This window comes from Siniperca chuatsi, linkage group LG21, assembly GCF_020085105.1.
Source record: "Siniperca chuatsi isolate FFG_IHB_CAS linkage group LG21, ASM2008510v1, whole genome shotgun sequence".
Lineage (NCBI taxonomy): Eukaryota > Metazoa > Chordata > Actinopteri > Centrarchiformes > Sinipercidae > Siniperca > Siniperca chuatsi.
Window position 1 is genome coordinate 14,364,412 of NC_058062.1, and position 17,323 is coordinate 14,381,734.

The 17,323-nt window shown below is 40.6% G+C and overlaps 1 protein-coding gene across 1 annotated transcript in view; it reads right to left on the minus strand.

Moving 5' to 3' along the window:
• Positions 1-180: 180 nt before the first annotated feature.
• lmtk2 (lemur tyrosine kinase 2) overlaps positions 181-17,323 on the minus strand; it is a 28,383-nt gene continuing 11,240 nt past the window's right edge. Inside the window, exons 7-14 of the mRNA XM_044181987.1 lie at positions 12,679-12,809; positions 9,297-9,381; positions 7,740-7,861; positions 7,024-7,173; positions 3,774-6,852; positions 3,540-3,672; positions 3,201-3,455; positions 181-2,466 (exon numbers count right to left, since the gene is read on the minus strand). Of these exons, the coding sequence (XP_044037922.1) occupies positions 2,438-2,466; positions 3,201-3,455; positions 3,540-3,672; positions 3,774-6,852; positions 7,024-7,173; positions 7,740-7,861; positions 9,297-9,381; positions 12,679-12,809 (3,984 nt within the window). The 3' untranslated portion in view covers positions 181-2,437. The remainder of the gene's footprint in view (positions 2,467-3,200; positions 3,456-3,539; positions 3,673-3,773; positions 6,853-7,023; positions 7,174-7,739; positions 7,862-9,296; positions 9,382-12,678; positions 12,810-17,323) is intronic.

The window sequence follows — 17,323 nt, forward strand, 5'->3', positions numbered from 1 at the left end:
TCCCACACTAGTTGGCTCCGTCCCACCACAGTGATCACATTCCACATCCTAAGAGCCAGTTTTTGTAGCCAGGGGTCATTCCTTGACTGCTGGATGACTGGCCAGACACCAAACCCTTAACACATAGCTTTACTATGTGCAGCACCCACACAGAAGAGTGGCACATAAAATACAAACTAATTAGAAGTTCATTTGCATTTATTTTCATATTAAACAGTGTAATTATAAACATTTCATTCAATTACACTAAGCATGATAAATATGAAGTAAAAATATTTTTTTAAAATCTACAAGTTTAAAGGACAGAATGAATTCACATCTGCTTTTGTGTCTTAATTTAACTGCTTTTAGCCGACAACTGTGATATGTTCCTCTGATCAACTCAGCTTTTAAGTTACAAAATGAAACCTCATACCTATAGCTCAGTTACATCATTTCCCATTTACAGACAAAAAAACAAAAACATTTACATACATCAGGTACAGTTCAACATTAAGTTACATTTCTCAAATGTGCAAGATTAAGCAAATGTATACTGTAGTCAAATAAAACAAGATTTCCTTAAATAAATGTTCAAGTTTAACTGAAGCACAGGCTGCTGGTTTTTAAACAGAGGTTAACATTGTCTAAGATACTGTACAGTGCCTTCTGTATGGGGCAGGGGAGATGGACATTATCTACTACAGGTGAAGTATAGCTGTTCATCAGGTCATATGTGACAAAGGTGTCTGAGTCATAGGAAAGAACCATACAGTAACTGCATAACCTACAGTTTCAAAGAACAGTGTTTTTATAGCTGTACATGAAACCCGTTTGCATTATGCTTCTATACAGAAACTGATCATATCCCCGCTCAACCCTGTACAGCCACAGAGACGATGTATGGCCTGCAAATGATAAGATACAATAATGAAATACTAAAAATTGCAATTGGAGGGGTCCTTCAGGAGGACAATTGTCAAAGAACCATCTGAACAGTTTAATTAAGGTTGACACAAAGTTAAAAAAAAAAAAAAAAAAGGGGCAGACAACTCTGTTCATGACACTGAAGTTGATAAAAGCAGCAGTGTGTTTTGTTCTAGTAGTGAGTTTCTGTGAAGCTTAAAGTCCCTGCACATTACTGAAGAAACGCCGGCACGTTCAACAGGTCTTCCTATGAACTCATACGCAAATGTCAACTAATTAATGAAATTCATTGCACATTTGTTTACAAACAGCTCAATACATTTTCGTCATTCTGACATTTAAAAAATAAAATCTCCCACTTTTTACACAATCTCACTAAACGTGTGATTTGAAACTTTCTATTGATAGTAAATGGAGGACTGCAGCTGTTTTTCACAGTATCACAGGCACTGTGATAAAAACAGTGACAAGTAATAGGGACAAAACCATCTGAGCAACTTCCTGCACATTTCAGAGCATAAAATGAAACATTACAAAATGAATAACTTGTTTTTAAGTTTTTCCTCACAACTGTCTTTCAGTTGAATCACATACAATGTTGAATATAACAATCCTTGTCTAATAACACCCACCATTCTTACTGAGATGTCTAAAAAACATGAAACTACTTACTGTAAATGTTCCTTTCAAACATAAAGGAAAATACAGCGTGTCACCTCTGTAAATGAGGGATTTTTAGTTAAGGTAGTTATCCAATCATCCTATACATGGATGGCGCTTCCTGAATTTCAACCCTTCCTATTCAAATGCTGCTACAGAAGGATACCACACATAATTTCTCTCCAATTAGGAGACCTTGACCAACAAGAGGTTAAGGGGAAAAAAAAAACAAGTCACTCTTCCCCCCCCCAAAAAAAAGGCAACCACTGAAATAATCGCACAACATGAAGGAGCAAAATTAACAATGTTAGAGAAAAAGCTTGGATCGTCAGTTTCAGATCTGCTGAAATCAAAGAGCTTATTCCTATTTGGCTGTAGTGGTAAGTTTGCCAGCCCAGTGTGCTGAAATCAGAACATAAAAGGTTCAGTCTTTTTTTTTCTTCTTTTTTTTTGGTGATGCATAAGTCCTGGGAAAGGAGTGCACTTTGACACACAACAAAAAGAAGCAGCCAAACACCTGGAATGCGCTTGATGAGTCTTTAAAGCAAACATTTAGAAACTTTCTTTTTTCCCCTACTAAGTGGAATTGCACTGAACTGAAAACACACACTGATGGAGCTGGAGAGGTGATGTGGCTCGGACTGGGCCTTGTCTGCCTTGCCTGTCTATTTGCTGAAAGTCAGTTTACAGCCATTGTTCTCATGGCCATCTCCGTGTAGGTAAAGAACAGTTTTGCCTGAGAGAAGCATCCACGGTTTGCCCCACAAACCGCATCATCTGTCCTTATTCAGCCATTCGCCATTCCCAAAAAGTGCGAGTATAGGTTCATATTTTAACAGTGTGATGATAAATGGTCCCTGCATTTATCACACTAGTCCTTTTCTCCATCTTCACTGCTTCCTGAGGTGAACAAAAGAAGACGAAGAGAGTTTAAACATGTCTTCAACTGATTGACTGAATATTACTTAAACATGACTATTTCATATGATTATAAACCCCAATGAGCATGGAACATGTAAAATCTGCTTATAGCAGTCCCTGACTAGGATAGTGACAATGTCATTTAAGTGAATACTAAATGTAATATTATCTTAATAAATTTGCACCAAAAAAATACACTTATTTGCTTTCTTGCAGAGAGAAAAGATCAATACCACTCTCATGTGTGTACGGTAAATATGAAGCTACAGCCAGCAGCCAGTTAGCTTAGCTTAGCATAAAGACTGGAAAAAGCTTATTTGGCTCTGTCAAAAGATAAAATAAATCCACCACCAGCACGTCTAAAGCTTATTAATTAAAATTTTTCATGTGGTTTGTTAAATCTGTGAAAAAAATGAAGCGTAAAAACAACATGTCATTGTTTTACAGGGGGGTATGCCAGGTGCAGTAATGTCCTTGAGTGTTGCAGTTACTGTCAGGTTGCCAAGCAACCACTGGAGACTTCAGCTTATGCTAAGCTAACCTGCTGCTGGCCATAGCTTCATATTTGCTGTATAGACGCGAGAGTGGTATCGATCTTCTCATCTAACTCCTGGCAAGAAAGCAAATGAGCGTATTTCCCAAAATATCAAACTATTCCTTTAAGCCCGTGTAAAAACCCATAAAGGTTTGGTGCTACTGCATGCTCAACTTGCCTCCTTGTTCGATGTCAGAGTCGGTGAGATGTGTAAGGGAGAAGCTGGCGATGCTGGCCGGTGAGATGGAGAAACGGGAGTAGTTTGAGGAGCTGGTCCAGCTGGGCTCCAGCACGTGTCCTACTGCAGGGGGCGGAGAGGAATAGCGCGATGAGGCAGATGAGGACATAACCTTTGATACAGGGTCTTTATCTGTCTTGGGCAGGAAGGCAGGTGCAGGGGAGGAGAAGTCATCATCCCACTCAAAACCACCACCTGTAGGGATTTAATAATTGAGTCAGGCAAAGTGTCAAAGACTATTTTCAGCAGTTGCATACATTTAGTGGGTTTTGGCATTACCTTCTTCGTCTGTGGAGCTTTCAGAGTTGGTGAAACGGTTCAGGTAGCTTGCAGTGGGCACTGGGCTGCTGAACTCTGGTGCCTGACTGTTCGAGCTTGAGGAGTGGTCACCCAGCTCCTTGGTGGGGGTTTCCTAAATCAAAATTAGTTGAATTTTAATTAGAATGGCCACACAAAAGTGTCTTACTAGTTACACCTAAAATAACGCAAACAATAAAACAGACAATACTTTACCTGGTCAAACAGGTAGACAGTGACATCATCGAAGAAAGACACGGCTCTTCTGGAGTTATCTGCACTGCACCTCGCAGGAAACGGGGAAGATGATGCCTCGATGTTCAGCGTGATTGGTTTCAACAAGCTCTTCAGGTTCTTTGCTCTACTGTCATCTGAGACAATAAGTGGCACTGTATACACAGCATCATCCTCACTTTCTGAGCTGGAGCTGTGTAGCTGGTATCCACGGATGTCATCCTCAGAGTCGTCACTGTTCTCGTCCTCCTCGTCCGCATCTACACCATCCTCCTGTCCGTCTAAACCCGAGCCATCCCGCCTTCCCAGATAACGCCCCTCCATGTCTGGCTCTTTTATTTTATGACCATCACTCGCGTAGGTCCTGGTTAGTTTAGCATGACCTGTGTTCTCTGGCGATAGCTTTGATGGGGTATCAGAGGGAAGTGGAGTTGAGGTTTCTAGATCTTCTGATGAGTCTGGTTGATCAGGAGATGTGCCGTCCTTGAACACCTCTGGTTTGTTTCCATCTTCATTATGATTGTTGGTAGACACCGTCGCCTCCCTCTCACATTTCTCTGTGATATCTGACTCTGCCTCTGGTAATATGTCCCCATGAGGATCGGGTGTTTCACGATCGGCCTGTGCTTCATCAGCTACAGAAGATTCATGCTGAGAAAATAAAGAATCTACATCTCTCTCCACGTTAACTTCCAGTGCCGGTCCTCCAGCAGCCCCGCTGACCGCGTTGGTAGAGTTCCTCAGCCATATGACTTCACCAGAACCTCCAACCATTTCTTCAGATTTCTTCTCAGGTTCTGATTCATTGTCTGAGAAGTAGGCAGAGTCTCTGTAATTACTGCCCATGAGTGGCTCTTCAGCAGGAGCTATGTGATCTGGTTGCTGGCCCTCACTGGGATCCTCACTGTGAGCATCTAGCACACCCTCTACTTCAGAGATGATGATTTCTGGTGGAACCAAATTTGTCGCAGCTGTGAGCTCTTCTGTCTCCTCCTCTTCTTTGGCAACACTCAAGCCATTTTTTACAGGAGAGTGGTCTTTGACATTAGGCTGAGAGTTCCACTCAGGAGACTCCAGGTTCTCCGTCTCATACCCACTGTCTGATAGTTTGTATGGAGGCTGGAGTTTGTGTTGGGCTATTTGAGCACTTAGCTCGTCTCCTTGTTCACCTAACCTGTGGATGTCAAGAGAGTCCAAAGAGTCTGGTGTCTCGGCTGAATTATCTACAGTTGGTAGAGTGGTGGACATACTGTCTTCCAGTAAACTGTCCTGGCTGATCTGGTCCAAAGATGGCCCAGAGACCAACAGAGAAGATCGGACAAGAGGATGTCCATTAGTGTCCATAAAGGATTCTTCATGGTCAGACAGAGTGGTTTCCAGTTCTATATCTGCATCCTCAATTAGTTCACTCAACAGATCGTTACTTGTTAGGTCTTCATTGTGTCCGTTGTCTGAGGACAATGCTTGGGCTTGCAGATTTTCAGGCAGTTTACCTTCTATGGGCTGAACATTATCCTTTGAGGTTCCAAGGTCGTCTTCAAGGCTGGGAATTTTGGCATCTGTGCACAATGAGTCTGTTGTGGCACTTTTGGAGAATTCAGGGGTGTGGCCATCAGTTTGACTAATGATAATCTCAAACCTCTCTGAGGTAGAATGAAAACCAGAGTCTATACCTCTGTCTGAAAATTGCAGCAGACCAAGGTCTTCGGTGGAAGAACTATTTCTAACTGGCAGCTGGTTGCTTGCGTTATCTTCTGTGACCACTGTAATGAAAGGCACCAGTATTTCATTTTCTACCAGAGATTGACATAACTCCCCCAAGCTGGCACTTGGAGAGTCTAAAGGTTCCTGTCTTGAGGATGTGCTACTTGCTGCAGGTTTTAGATAAGTGTCTGCTGTGGTTAAGCTGCCTAAAGTCTCAAGGTTGTCCCAAGAACTCATTTTGAATGTTGCTTCTGGTTCGTGGGCTATGCCAGGTGAAAGAAAATTCTCCTGTGGACTTGAGAAACTAGATCTGTCTTTCATCAGGCTCTGGTCTTTGAGAAACATGAAGTTGTCAGTTAGTTTTTCAGTGTTCAGAAGCCTGTTCACATCTGTGTACTCCCCCTCTATTTCCACAGAAACTGCCAGGTGAGGGGCTTCTGAACAATCCCCTAAAAAAGAATCCGCATAGCTTTTATCTGTATCCACCTCCTGGGCTTCTAAAGGTGCACCTTGATGGAAAGGGTTTCCATTGCGCTCTGGAAGCTCCATAAAACTCTGTCTCCAGGAAGTAGAGTCCTCTTGCTTGGACACCCCTTCGGAGAAAATGTTGGTGTGGTATGGACTGTCATTTTCAAGAGATGACCAGATGTGGCTGTCTGGTAAATAGGAATCCTTGGAGTCAATACTTTGGTGGAAAAAATCTGCATCGGTACTAGACTCATCCAGATGGACATCTTGGAGAACAACAAAGTCTTGCCGATCTGAACTGAAGTCCATGTCTTGCCCTCTGTCCCCATCTTCTCCAATGGTGCTCTCCCCTTGTTCTTCTAGTTGTATGTAATATTCATTTCCATTAGATGGCTTTTGTGCATCAAACACTGGTACAATCCCAGGAATTCCTGATGGAGTGTTATCACTTTCTGTGCCCACTGCTCTGGCTACAGGATCAGGGAAATGGGCCTGGATGTCTTCACTGGACACAGGAAAGAACATGCTGTGATAATTCAATGTTGTGTCCATGCCTGAACGTCCAAGGTTGCCGTCATAGTGGTCGTGCTTGGCTGCCTCCCAAACATACTCAAAGCTGAGACCTTTGCTCGTTTCAGTAACGGTAAGAACTTCATCGATCTCTTGTCGCAGAGCATCATCGGCGAACTGTTCCAAGATTGGGAAAGATGAGTGGCTAACAGTGGTCTGCCGTGTGGAAGGGTTAGGCTTGAGAGCATCCCAGCGTTGCTCAAAATCTTCCTCTGTGTCCTTCTGGCCTTGCATGCGCAGGTAGATAAGCAAACGGTGCACTTCCTCTGCCGTAGCCCGCTTGTCTGGAGACAGCCAGCAGAACTGCAGGATCTCGTACCTGCAGTTACAGAGAAAACAGACATCTCCTTTTCAGACAAGATACATTTTTAATAGCCAAATAACTTAAATCACTTAAAACCTGATTTAAGCAGTACTACTAACATATTTTTATATCTTAGAAAACTATTTGTATGTAATTTGTTGTAATAGATATATTCCAAAGACTCACCATCTGTCAGAATAAGGAAGCTCCAGCTGTGGCTTAAAAAGTTTGACTTGTTGATCCTTGATCACATGATTGAGAACCTCTCGATCAGACAGGTGTGGGTACGGCTGAGCAGCATTTTCAAAGAGCTCCCACAATGTGACCCCCAAGGCCCTACAGAGAATTGATGATAAAATAGCTGTTGGAATTTACTGTAGGACAAAAGTTATCTTTGCGCACTCCGAGTTCAGCAAATGACCTTAACCTCTTGACCCAAAAACATAAAACTTCATAAGGTGAGTTGCTAAGAATATCTGAACTCATGAAAATAGTACTGTAAAATAAATAAATTACATGATTCATAAAGCAGCTATGATAGCAAGAGCCAAATATAAACACCTCACTAATGACAAGCAAGTTGTTATTTACATGGAGAACATTTTGAATCTCAACATATTTTTATCTTGCTCTTGTAACTAGAACTGCCTTACGTAACTTTGCAATTTATGACCGGAAGGCATTTGGGCAATGAGTCGTGAAGTCAGGGAGGGGCTGAAAAGACTGTACAGTGTGGAGAGATGCTTAGTTGGTGCAGTGTCAGTGTCTTCTTCCTCTCTTTTGGAAATTATCCAGATTGTTTGGGATTTACAAGCTCTGGAATTAGCAGAAAGGGCTTGTTTTGTACTGCAGAGCAATTTAATGTCATACTTTAATTTCTCATTGTGCAATCTGGTACCTACCACACATTGCTGGGCTTGGTCTGCTCCATAGTAATCACACCCCCATGGTGCTCGCCCACCAGCTCAGGAGCCAACCAGCGAAGGGGTGCAAACACATCATCCTCTGTGATGATATAATCCTCCTATAGTAACATTGTAAAAAAAAATCAGTCACGCACTGTATTTGCTACTTTTACAAGCCGTAAGTTTCTAGGAAACACTGCAAATAATTGTGAGATACAACTACAATTGTGAGAAAGATACAACCACCTCTTTAAAAAGCACTCTACAACAGGAAACATTTGGTTGATTATTAGCTCTAATTGAGGCAACACACTCTTCACTTTGCCTCTGCCTTTCTTTACAGAAATAGATTCAGTGTGTGACCTTATCTTATGAGTATTAAATTCAGACAGCCAAACTGACGGATCAGCAGTATTTAAGGAATGCAGCAGACAGAAGTGCCTTAGGACATTTGCAGCGTGTCAAATTACAAGAGAAGACGATGTTAATTCTTCAGTGAAATATGCAGGCAAAGCAAGGCACAGCCTACAATAAAAAAGGTATATTTTCGGTCAGGTCATCTGAAGCTGGTTGCACAAAGATAGACTTTGTGACTTAAGCTCAACAAATAGCCAGACTTCAGAAAGGCAACTTAATTTCATCAGTTGTACAGAGTGGAGTAGTTCTTAACCAGTTACAAGGACATTTAACAGGCCACATTTTCTGATGAGTTTGACAACAGCAGAAAAAGTATTTTATGCAAGGTGCTATTGCGGTCTGTAAAAAAACTTTTCCCTTCTAATTTTTCTTTTAGCAAACCCCTAATGTTTTCCTCATCTTTTCTAGTTTACTCATCTTTTTTTGGCTAATTATTCTCACTATTACAACAGCACCTTGTTCTAAGATAGTCTGGAGTAGGGTGGCTAATTTTTTAAGCTTAAATTTCATCCAAGAGTAGAGATGCACCAATTAATTATGCTCTTTTGTGTATTGGACAATATTTATTAGACATAGCTTAATCAGTCATCTCATAATTTTCCCATCAGGAAAAAAAAGATCACAAATTAAGCAAAACAAACAAGAAACGTTTTCACTGCCTGATCCATCATGGATGCCCAGTCTCCCCCCCACATCCTTGTAAGCCAGTTTAAGTTTCTCTCTAGTGCCACAAAGACTCCAGATGGCGCTATTAACCTTATTGGGACTCGAGATGCAGTCAGGCTGCTTGTACTGTATATCGTTGGGCAGCTAGTGCCTAGCAGGCACTGCGGGGCTGTGTTAACATGCTACAAGCAAAGAGATCTAACAGAAGTTTTCATTTGGTATGCATTGGGATCATGTTTTTCATGTATCAGTTTATGTGAGAGCAAATGTGTCTGAAATCAGACTTTGGGAACACACAGTAAGATTACCACTGGTAATCTGTATCAGACCAGTGTCTTAAACCAGCCTAAAGTACAGTATATTTGTGTAACCAGCCCCTGGTGTTGACAATATTATGCAGTTCCATACAGTAATGATGAAATCAAACAAAATCTGTATATGAAAATATCTGAAATTGAGGTTTCTGCTTACTTTGTATCTGTAGGGTCCAATTCCATAGTCTCCCACTTTGACTGTAAGATCTGCAGTCAGGTAGCAGTTCCTCAGAGCTAAATCACTATGAGAGCATAGAGGAAAAACATCAGCACATCCCATTCAGATAGATTAGATACTTTACAAAATTCACAATTACCAAATCATTCACTGATTATGAAGCTTGCAGGCAACTTTGTGATCATCGCTGGAATGAAAATGTTCAACTGATGCTTGTTTTTGCCAGTTAGTCTATTTTCCTTAGCCTGTGCATTGTCATTTGTGCGTATAAAAGCTTACCGTTAAAGTAAAAACCAGTGTCAAGTGAATACAAAATCAATCTGATCAAGATCAACAAGGAATCCACCATCTACTCTTAGCCTTAAAGGCTAAGATTACCTTGGAAGAATCAAGGGCAAGGGAGTCTGGCAAGGATCACAAATGACTTTGGCAACTATAGGAAATTCTTCTTCTGTCATTTGCTTCTGGTCTTCACCTTGAAAAAAGATTCATACAGGGGCTATTCCTGACTCGTGCATACAGCAGCAGGACATAGTTTCTAGAGGGGAAACACAGGCTCTGCAAGGCTGCCAGGAGAGGGCGTAAGAAGCTCTGAGGCTCTCTCTGCACATTAAGCAGACATATGGTAGTTTATTCGCACTGAATTAAGCATGCAGGCTTTGGTTTCCCTTTAGCCCTGCGACATTCCCTGTGCACAAGTTCCAAGTCCCTTTTACCCGCCTAACGACAAACACTGCTGACACCAGTCCCCTGCTGTTGGTTGCGGGCCCCACCATACAGTAACACAGCAGTAAGGAAATGGGTCCAAAGTCTTAACCCTACAAGGCTAATACATGTCCAGGCAATGATCACTCCTATACCACCAGACACCAGTGCAGTTAGGTGTCATTTTTATAAGCAGTTTCTTGATCTATGATCAAGAGGAAAAGAAAACAGCTCCTCACTTCAAGTTCTGAATACCAACATTATGTCCACTAACAAGAACTGTTAATAAACACCATCTTTCAAAACCAAACCAAAATCATATTTTCACTAAGTTGACATTTTGGAAATGCAATAATAGATATCAACACACTTAATATATTTTCTTTAAAAATAAGAATTTGAAATATATCTGAATATCTTCTCACTCTATTAAGTAGGACTGTTGCATCCTGTAATTACACTATGCTTAATCAAATTATTAACACATATGCTCCTAAAGTATAGCAAATATTCCATAGTGACTAATTAATATGATTAAAAGGAATATGATTTAATGGCTTCTTGTATAGCTTTTATCACTTTAATCTATATAATTTATCTTTAATTTAAAGAAGAAACTTCAAAAAAAAAAAAAGTAATTTCCTTTGTATTTCACCATTAGGGCCTAGTCTTAACCACTCAGCATTAAGATGCTTTGTTAATACAGACAAAGCAGAAATTGCATCTTGAAGAATGAAAGAAAGTGGGAGTTTATAATTGGGACACATATTTGAGGAGACAGCCAAGTAAGAATTTAATGCAACAATAAATAAAACCGCCTCAAACACAGTGATGAAATAGTCACAGACAATTGTCGGTGACCTGCACAGGATCAACTCCACATTGGCTGGAGAGAGAAGTACTAGTGCTGCAGAAGCATGCACTCTTTTCTTGCTTTATTATAGAGGATTTATTTTTCAGCAGGACAATGACACTAAATGTTCAAAGCTATGAAAAGCCTATTTTAAGATCAAGCTAAGAAACTTGCAAGTTTCCCTCCACAGTCACCAGACCTCAACCCCTTCAAACAGAGAAAAAGAATAGTCACATGATACTGTGATAATGTGATGCTCTGAACGAGTGCTTGAATAATGTGGACTCAGGCTTAATTAATGTGTTTTTTCTTGTATTGGTAAAAAATCTTGTAATTGTGTTTGAGAAATAGGATTTGACTAAACATGAGCTAAATATAAGCATTTGAAAACTGGTGGGAAAAAAGTTCTTGGTAGCAGATCAAGAATTTTACAATCCAGTGAAAACTCACAAACATGGCTCATGTTAATTGACAATTTAAACTCCGATAAGAAAACAGAAAATCTCAAACAGAGCAAACTTAGCAGTTTTTCCACAGTTTCTGAACAAGAATATATTAATGACACACAGTGCAGTATATGTTTTGCTCTTTTTCAGCACCATTCTCACCCTTGCATTGCAAATCTGAGGTTTCTGCTTTGGATATCTGCCCACACAACACTTGCCCTGGGGGGTTTGTGTCTGTGGCACTGCACCATCAACCACCTCATTCACTTTTCGTCGCCTTTGAACAAAAGTGCCACAGAAATATTTTTACGATTGTAAATAAAATAAGTCCACATGGAGGGAAGCTTGTAGAACTCCCTTTGAGTTGTAACAAGGATTAAAACACAACGCTCAATATGCGGCTATCCTTTTACATGCAAAGAGCAGAATCATCATATCCTTTTGGCAGCGGACAGCTGACACTGTGGCAATGCATGGGAGCTGTGTAATTGGAACCCTCTGAGCTTATTCTGAGCATGCAAAACAGAGCTGATGAGCTGCGCATCGCATGTTACCCCCAAGCCACATGTTCCCAGCACCCCCTGTACCCTACTGGCTGCTAGTAGCCAGACATCCAGTACTCGTTGGGGTAAAAATGAAAATGAAATGCAGCCTCTCTGCTGTACACACCTTTTTTGGAGAACACTGGTACTCATGAGACTGGTTGGACAGTAAGCACTAAAGTAAAACCAACAGTTGACCTAAGTCTTTACAATCATATTTACGACGATTGTGACTACATATTTACCAAGGGACATTACATACCCCGAAGACCATATACCATGAAAATTAGTATGCCTTGATACAAACATTTAGGACAGCAATATTTATGTGTATTTTATGTGTTATGTATTCAAATGCTGAAGTTTGTCTAATGTTAAATATAAATTAAATCCGAATCTTTGTGCAATTTAAATCCTTAAAAAGCTCAACATCCAAAAGGACATCAAATGTTGTACTAGGCAAGAGCAGTCCAAATGAATGTGACAAAGGTCAGAAAATAAATGTACTAACATTATCACTTATCCTTTCAAAAATAAAGGGTGTACAGAGAACTACTTCTTAATTAAGTAATACCTATATAATTAAAATAACTACTAATCTAATTAATTAAACTGGGGCAGAAAAACATAAAATGTGGGTTCAGGGAAAAATGTAAAGCATCTGTGAGTAGAGGCTGTAATTAAAATATCTAATCGCAATGTTTTTGTGTCTAGCTGTCAATGAGAGAGTGAGTATTACCCTAAACAGCAGCTGCTTAGCTTAGTGGGTCTAAAACCTGTGAGCTTGCTTAAGTATTGCAATTCTGAAGTGCTACCTGTGCAGGAAGTTGTGTTTGTGAAGGTGAGTGACACCAGCAGCGATTTCACAGGCCATCCTCTGCAGCTGCAGCAACTCAGCATTTCTGAACATCCAATCCTGCTGAGACAGATAGCCCCGCAAATCTCCCTGCAAAAACACACACACACACACACACACATACAAACTGTATTAACGCAACAATATCAAACATAAACATTCAATGAATCTGGAAGAATCTTATTTGAATTATAGCAAAAAGAGGAATTTAACAAGTGGTTCTGGTTAGATGCATTGTGCAGAGACTGCCACACAGGGGCAGTAGACTCTCCTGTTCCTGTCTCCTCAGCACTTCTCACTGCTGATGTGTGAGAGGACCAAATAAGGGTAACGTTGTTTATTGGACAACTATGCTGTATCACAGAGATCTATAAATAAAAGAGTCCAGCTCAGGTCAGTGAAATAAACTGTGCCTGTGTCCAGTTGGGTTTCGGATCTCATGAGTGGAGAGGAGAAAAGAACAACCGTGAGGGAAGCTGGACAAGGCACTTTGAGTTAATTAATTACACCCCAAAATAATAAAACATACACATGGTTAGAGAGTGATATTAAGTCTTGTGTTACCAGTGTGACTGATCACAGTGCTGTGCGAAGTCAGTATAAGAAAGCAAATCTGGAATAAGGTGTTTACCTCTATTCAGATCACAGACCTACAGGGCTCTTTGTGGTTGGACTGAGTCCTGAGGGACTTACAACAAGGGTCTCAGCTGTGTGGATGTGCACTACCCAGTGCTGGTTGGGACACCTGTAGTTATCATTCACCAACATGTAACAGACTGTATAATGGTTCAGAAACTGTTAATACAGTATATTGTACTTTGAGCCTTTCTGATATTCCTCTACAATGTGTGAAAACAAAGTCAAAGGGCAGTCTGAACACACTTTGCTACAACTTGAGATACTAGACATTTTAGTGAACAGTATATTTAACTCGGAGTGAAGGAGACTCTAGCAGAACAGAGTTTCCCTGAGCAATGAGCTACAGAGAACATAATGTACATACCAGAGTCACATAATATATGAGGCGCTTTTGTTAAAAATGCCAAGTCACATGCAGTTACTGAGCGTGCAAGTTTGTCTTTGTGTGTTTACAAAGGGTTTACTTTTCCCTGAGCTATATCACTACAAGCAGCTTAGATCAGTTGTCTTACGTAAGCAACATGGTTTGCTTCAACCACATTCACGCCTGCATACACACACTCACTATCACATGAAAACACACACAGCTCTAAGAAGCAGTCTTCACAGTAGAGCTATATTCAATGTATGGTAAGTGATACACCCTCTGCCTGTCTTTATTTGTGAAGGCTCCGCAGCAGGTGATTAGGCCTGGATTTCAGGGGGAGGATCCAGTGCTGCTAATGAAACAACATTAACTATGAAAGGCCAAAACAATTAAGCCTTGTGTCTGAACCATGAATAAACAAGAACGTGACAAGTTCCCAGTGCACAGATTCATGTCTGGCTCAGCCACCACATGATCGAGTTATGTAAAAAATAAATAAATAAATGTATTAGCTATTTTAACTGCTAGTTACGGTTAGCTTATTTACTTGTAAGCTAAACAGAGCAAGTGGGCCATTGAAAGAAATGTGAAATCCGGAGTAAATCACTTAAAAAGGTGCAATGTTAACACAAAATGGTTTTTCATAGCCACCAAGGCAAAGAGTGTAGCCATAAGTCTTTGTTAAATAAACTCTAATTTAAAGAATGAGATAGAGCCAATAAGCCTGAAGAAGACAGCAAGGACACCAACCGCATAAGGATAACCCACGCGGTGGATTATAATGCTCAATATGCCTATGGGCAGAGCATGGTCAGTAGTGTATAATAAGTGCAGTTCTATAACACAGCACTGAGGATTGTTGCTTTAACAACCGTAATAAATGAAGGAGATCAACGACTTTCGAAAGCCAAAAGTCAGCTGGCTGACGCCCGAGACCCTAAACCAGAGAAGGGTCTGACTAACGTCCTGGCCAGGCACCAGGCAGGAGATCCATGTATTAGAAGCTGTCACTCACACTATGATATGTGACATTCTGTGGCCCCTGCACCAGTTGCTTGACGTATTTTGATGTCTAAAATGCTTTGAGTCAGGGTTACCCGGCACGGGTGATACGGGACGGAAAAACCACCATCAATCACCAGGCAGTCAGAGGGAACGTCACAGTATATTGGCGTTTTGGGATTCATCTTGTCCACTGCGCAGCTGCAGTGTCAAATTTCATGTTTCGGCATCTAGGGGATGATTGACATGGCCTGAAGTAGTAGGAAGCCACAGACAAGTCATCTTTTACTTTAAATTCAACATGAAGGCAGGTTCAGTGCTTTTTTTCTACATGAAGCAAGTGTTATTTTAAAGTTTCATGCGCAGGTAGTGCAAATGGAACTTGTACTATATATATTTATTGAAAGACAGGAAATGCGTATTGTGTAAGACAAGATCCCACTTGGATGAAGTCCTCGAAACTCTTTATCCAGCAAGGGATAACGAGCGTAGACATCACTCAGTTGTGCTACCCTCACACATTATCACCTTCAACAGGACCTGGTCTTCATCACGCTATCTTCCGTAATGACTTGCACACATTTGTGGTATGTAATTCACCTTGACTCATTTCCATCTCCTGTCAGAGACGTTACTTGAGCTGGCTGGGAAAGACCACAATGCCAGGACACCGGCCAGCCCTGGGCAGCTGACAATACCCCGGCCAAACAAAGTTACACAATGTCCGGCAAGATAAGCCAAACTGGACCGTGCTGGACACGTTACCAGATCGGACAAATGGGAAGGCAAGGTGGGGGTGGAGTTACTTAAAACATTTGTTTCATCTGAACAACAGAAATGCATTTCCTTTTTCCTGCAAGCAAATAAAACGTGGCTTAACATCCAAGGAGCCAAAATGAAAATCTTCTACAACGTTGCGGACTGCACATTTGCACGCAAGCAACTAATAAATTACATAAAATGCAGCTGTGTAAAATGAATATGATGTTTCCCTCTAAAACAACTGTGAAGTCAAACGTTATGGCACCGGTTGTGCCACCTCCCTCATGGTAACCACAAAAAGGACATCCTGTATCCTGGCATCAAGCAGTAAGTGGGCGGACTCACTGTGCCCCTCTTGTGCACCCACACACCTGGGTGTGATGCACTCACACACAGACACACACAAGATCATTTATAGCTGCCTGAGTAGGACAAGGGTCATCTGATTCAACAGTGCACTGACGTAGAGATGAAAAGTATAGACTGTACACTGAGCGAGTGATTGTCACGCTGTCAAATGATAATAATTCAACTGTGGGTATTTTTGAGGCTGTAGTTACTAGTTAGTGGTGCTGGTTCACAAATGTGAAGAAACACTCGTTTTTCATTTTAAATGTAACACTATGTTTTTCAGCTGTTGGTCAGACTAATATTAAGACATCAGTTATGATGGGTAATTTACATTTTTTATATATTTTATAGATTAAATGACTAGTGAATAATAATTAAAAAAAAAAAGTTTATAGATTAAACCTGCAATGACAAAAACAAGTGGCGAACATAACATTGACAACAAATTGCTTATTTAGCATCCAGCAGTTACAGAGCAACATTTCATTCATTTGGAGTCGTGTTTCTGGACACCTGGTGAATGTAAGTACAGTATTCACTCTCTTTTAGCTGTGTTTTGGTCTCCAACTCCTGAGGGAAATATCTGGCTCTAACTGCTCACTAAAAAAACAGCTGCCTGCTGCGACCGAAAAACGACGCTATGAGAGCAGTGAGAATGAACCAAAACACAAAAGTTACCCACCAGACAGCTAAACAATGAGCTGAAACTCACTATAAAGCTCCATAAAGCCAAGAGAAGCTGCCGATTTGGACGATAATTCTCTGTAGGTTTGTCACCACGAGCGACACCTTTCACATTGTTATCATAACAATATCTGTTCTAGCTGCTTTAAAGAACAATGAAAAAAAGTTCCAACTCTATTCTGGAGTCTACCTGCTCTCCGACTACAGATTGCATTAACACATTAAAACCTAACCAATTTTAGTTGACACACACTCACTCACACACACACACCTTACAATTAGTCAACCGATAGCAATTATAACAGACTCATAGAAGTGGCATGCAGGGATTACCTACGTTGAATTAATTGTGACTCAATTCTTAGGTATGTTTTGAGGCTGTACTTTGATGGATTACATCACATTTTAAGGTGTGTCTAATATTTTTGTTCCTACTTTTATGAACATTAATACAGGGATGCACCGATCCGATACTGATATCAGTCTGACACTGCCTCAAATAGCTGGATTGGGTATCGTGACAATGGGGCCGATTTATTCAATTCAATTTTATGTGTGCGTACTACGTCATGCATCAGCAGCGCAGCGGTACATTTAATGTTTACATTTTGATGCAGTCGTATTGTTTTGTACTGGAAATTTACTTCCTGACTAATTTGTTGCTGCATTTAAAAGGCTTGCGCTTGAATCCTGTTAATTTTGAAGATTTTTTTATAACTATTCAGTTAATTTATATCTATGTATTTATTTGTTACATTTGTTTTACGTTTTAAGTTAGAAGAGCAATGTTGAAGTCAAG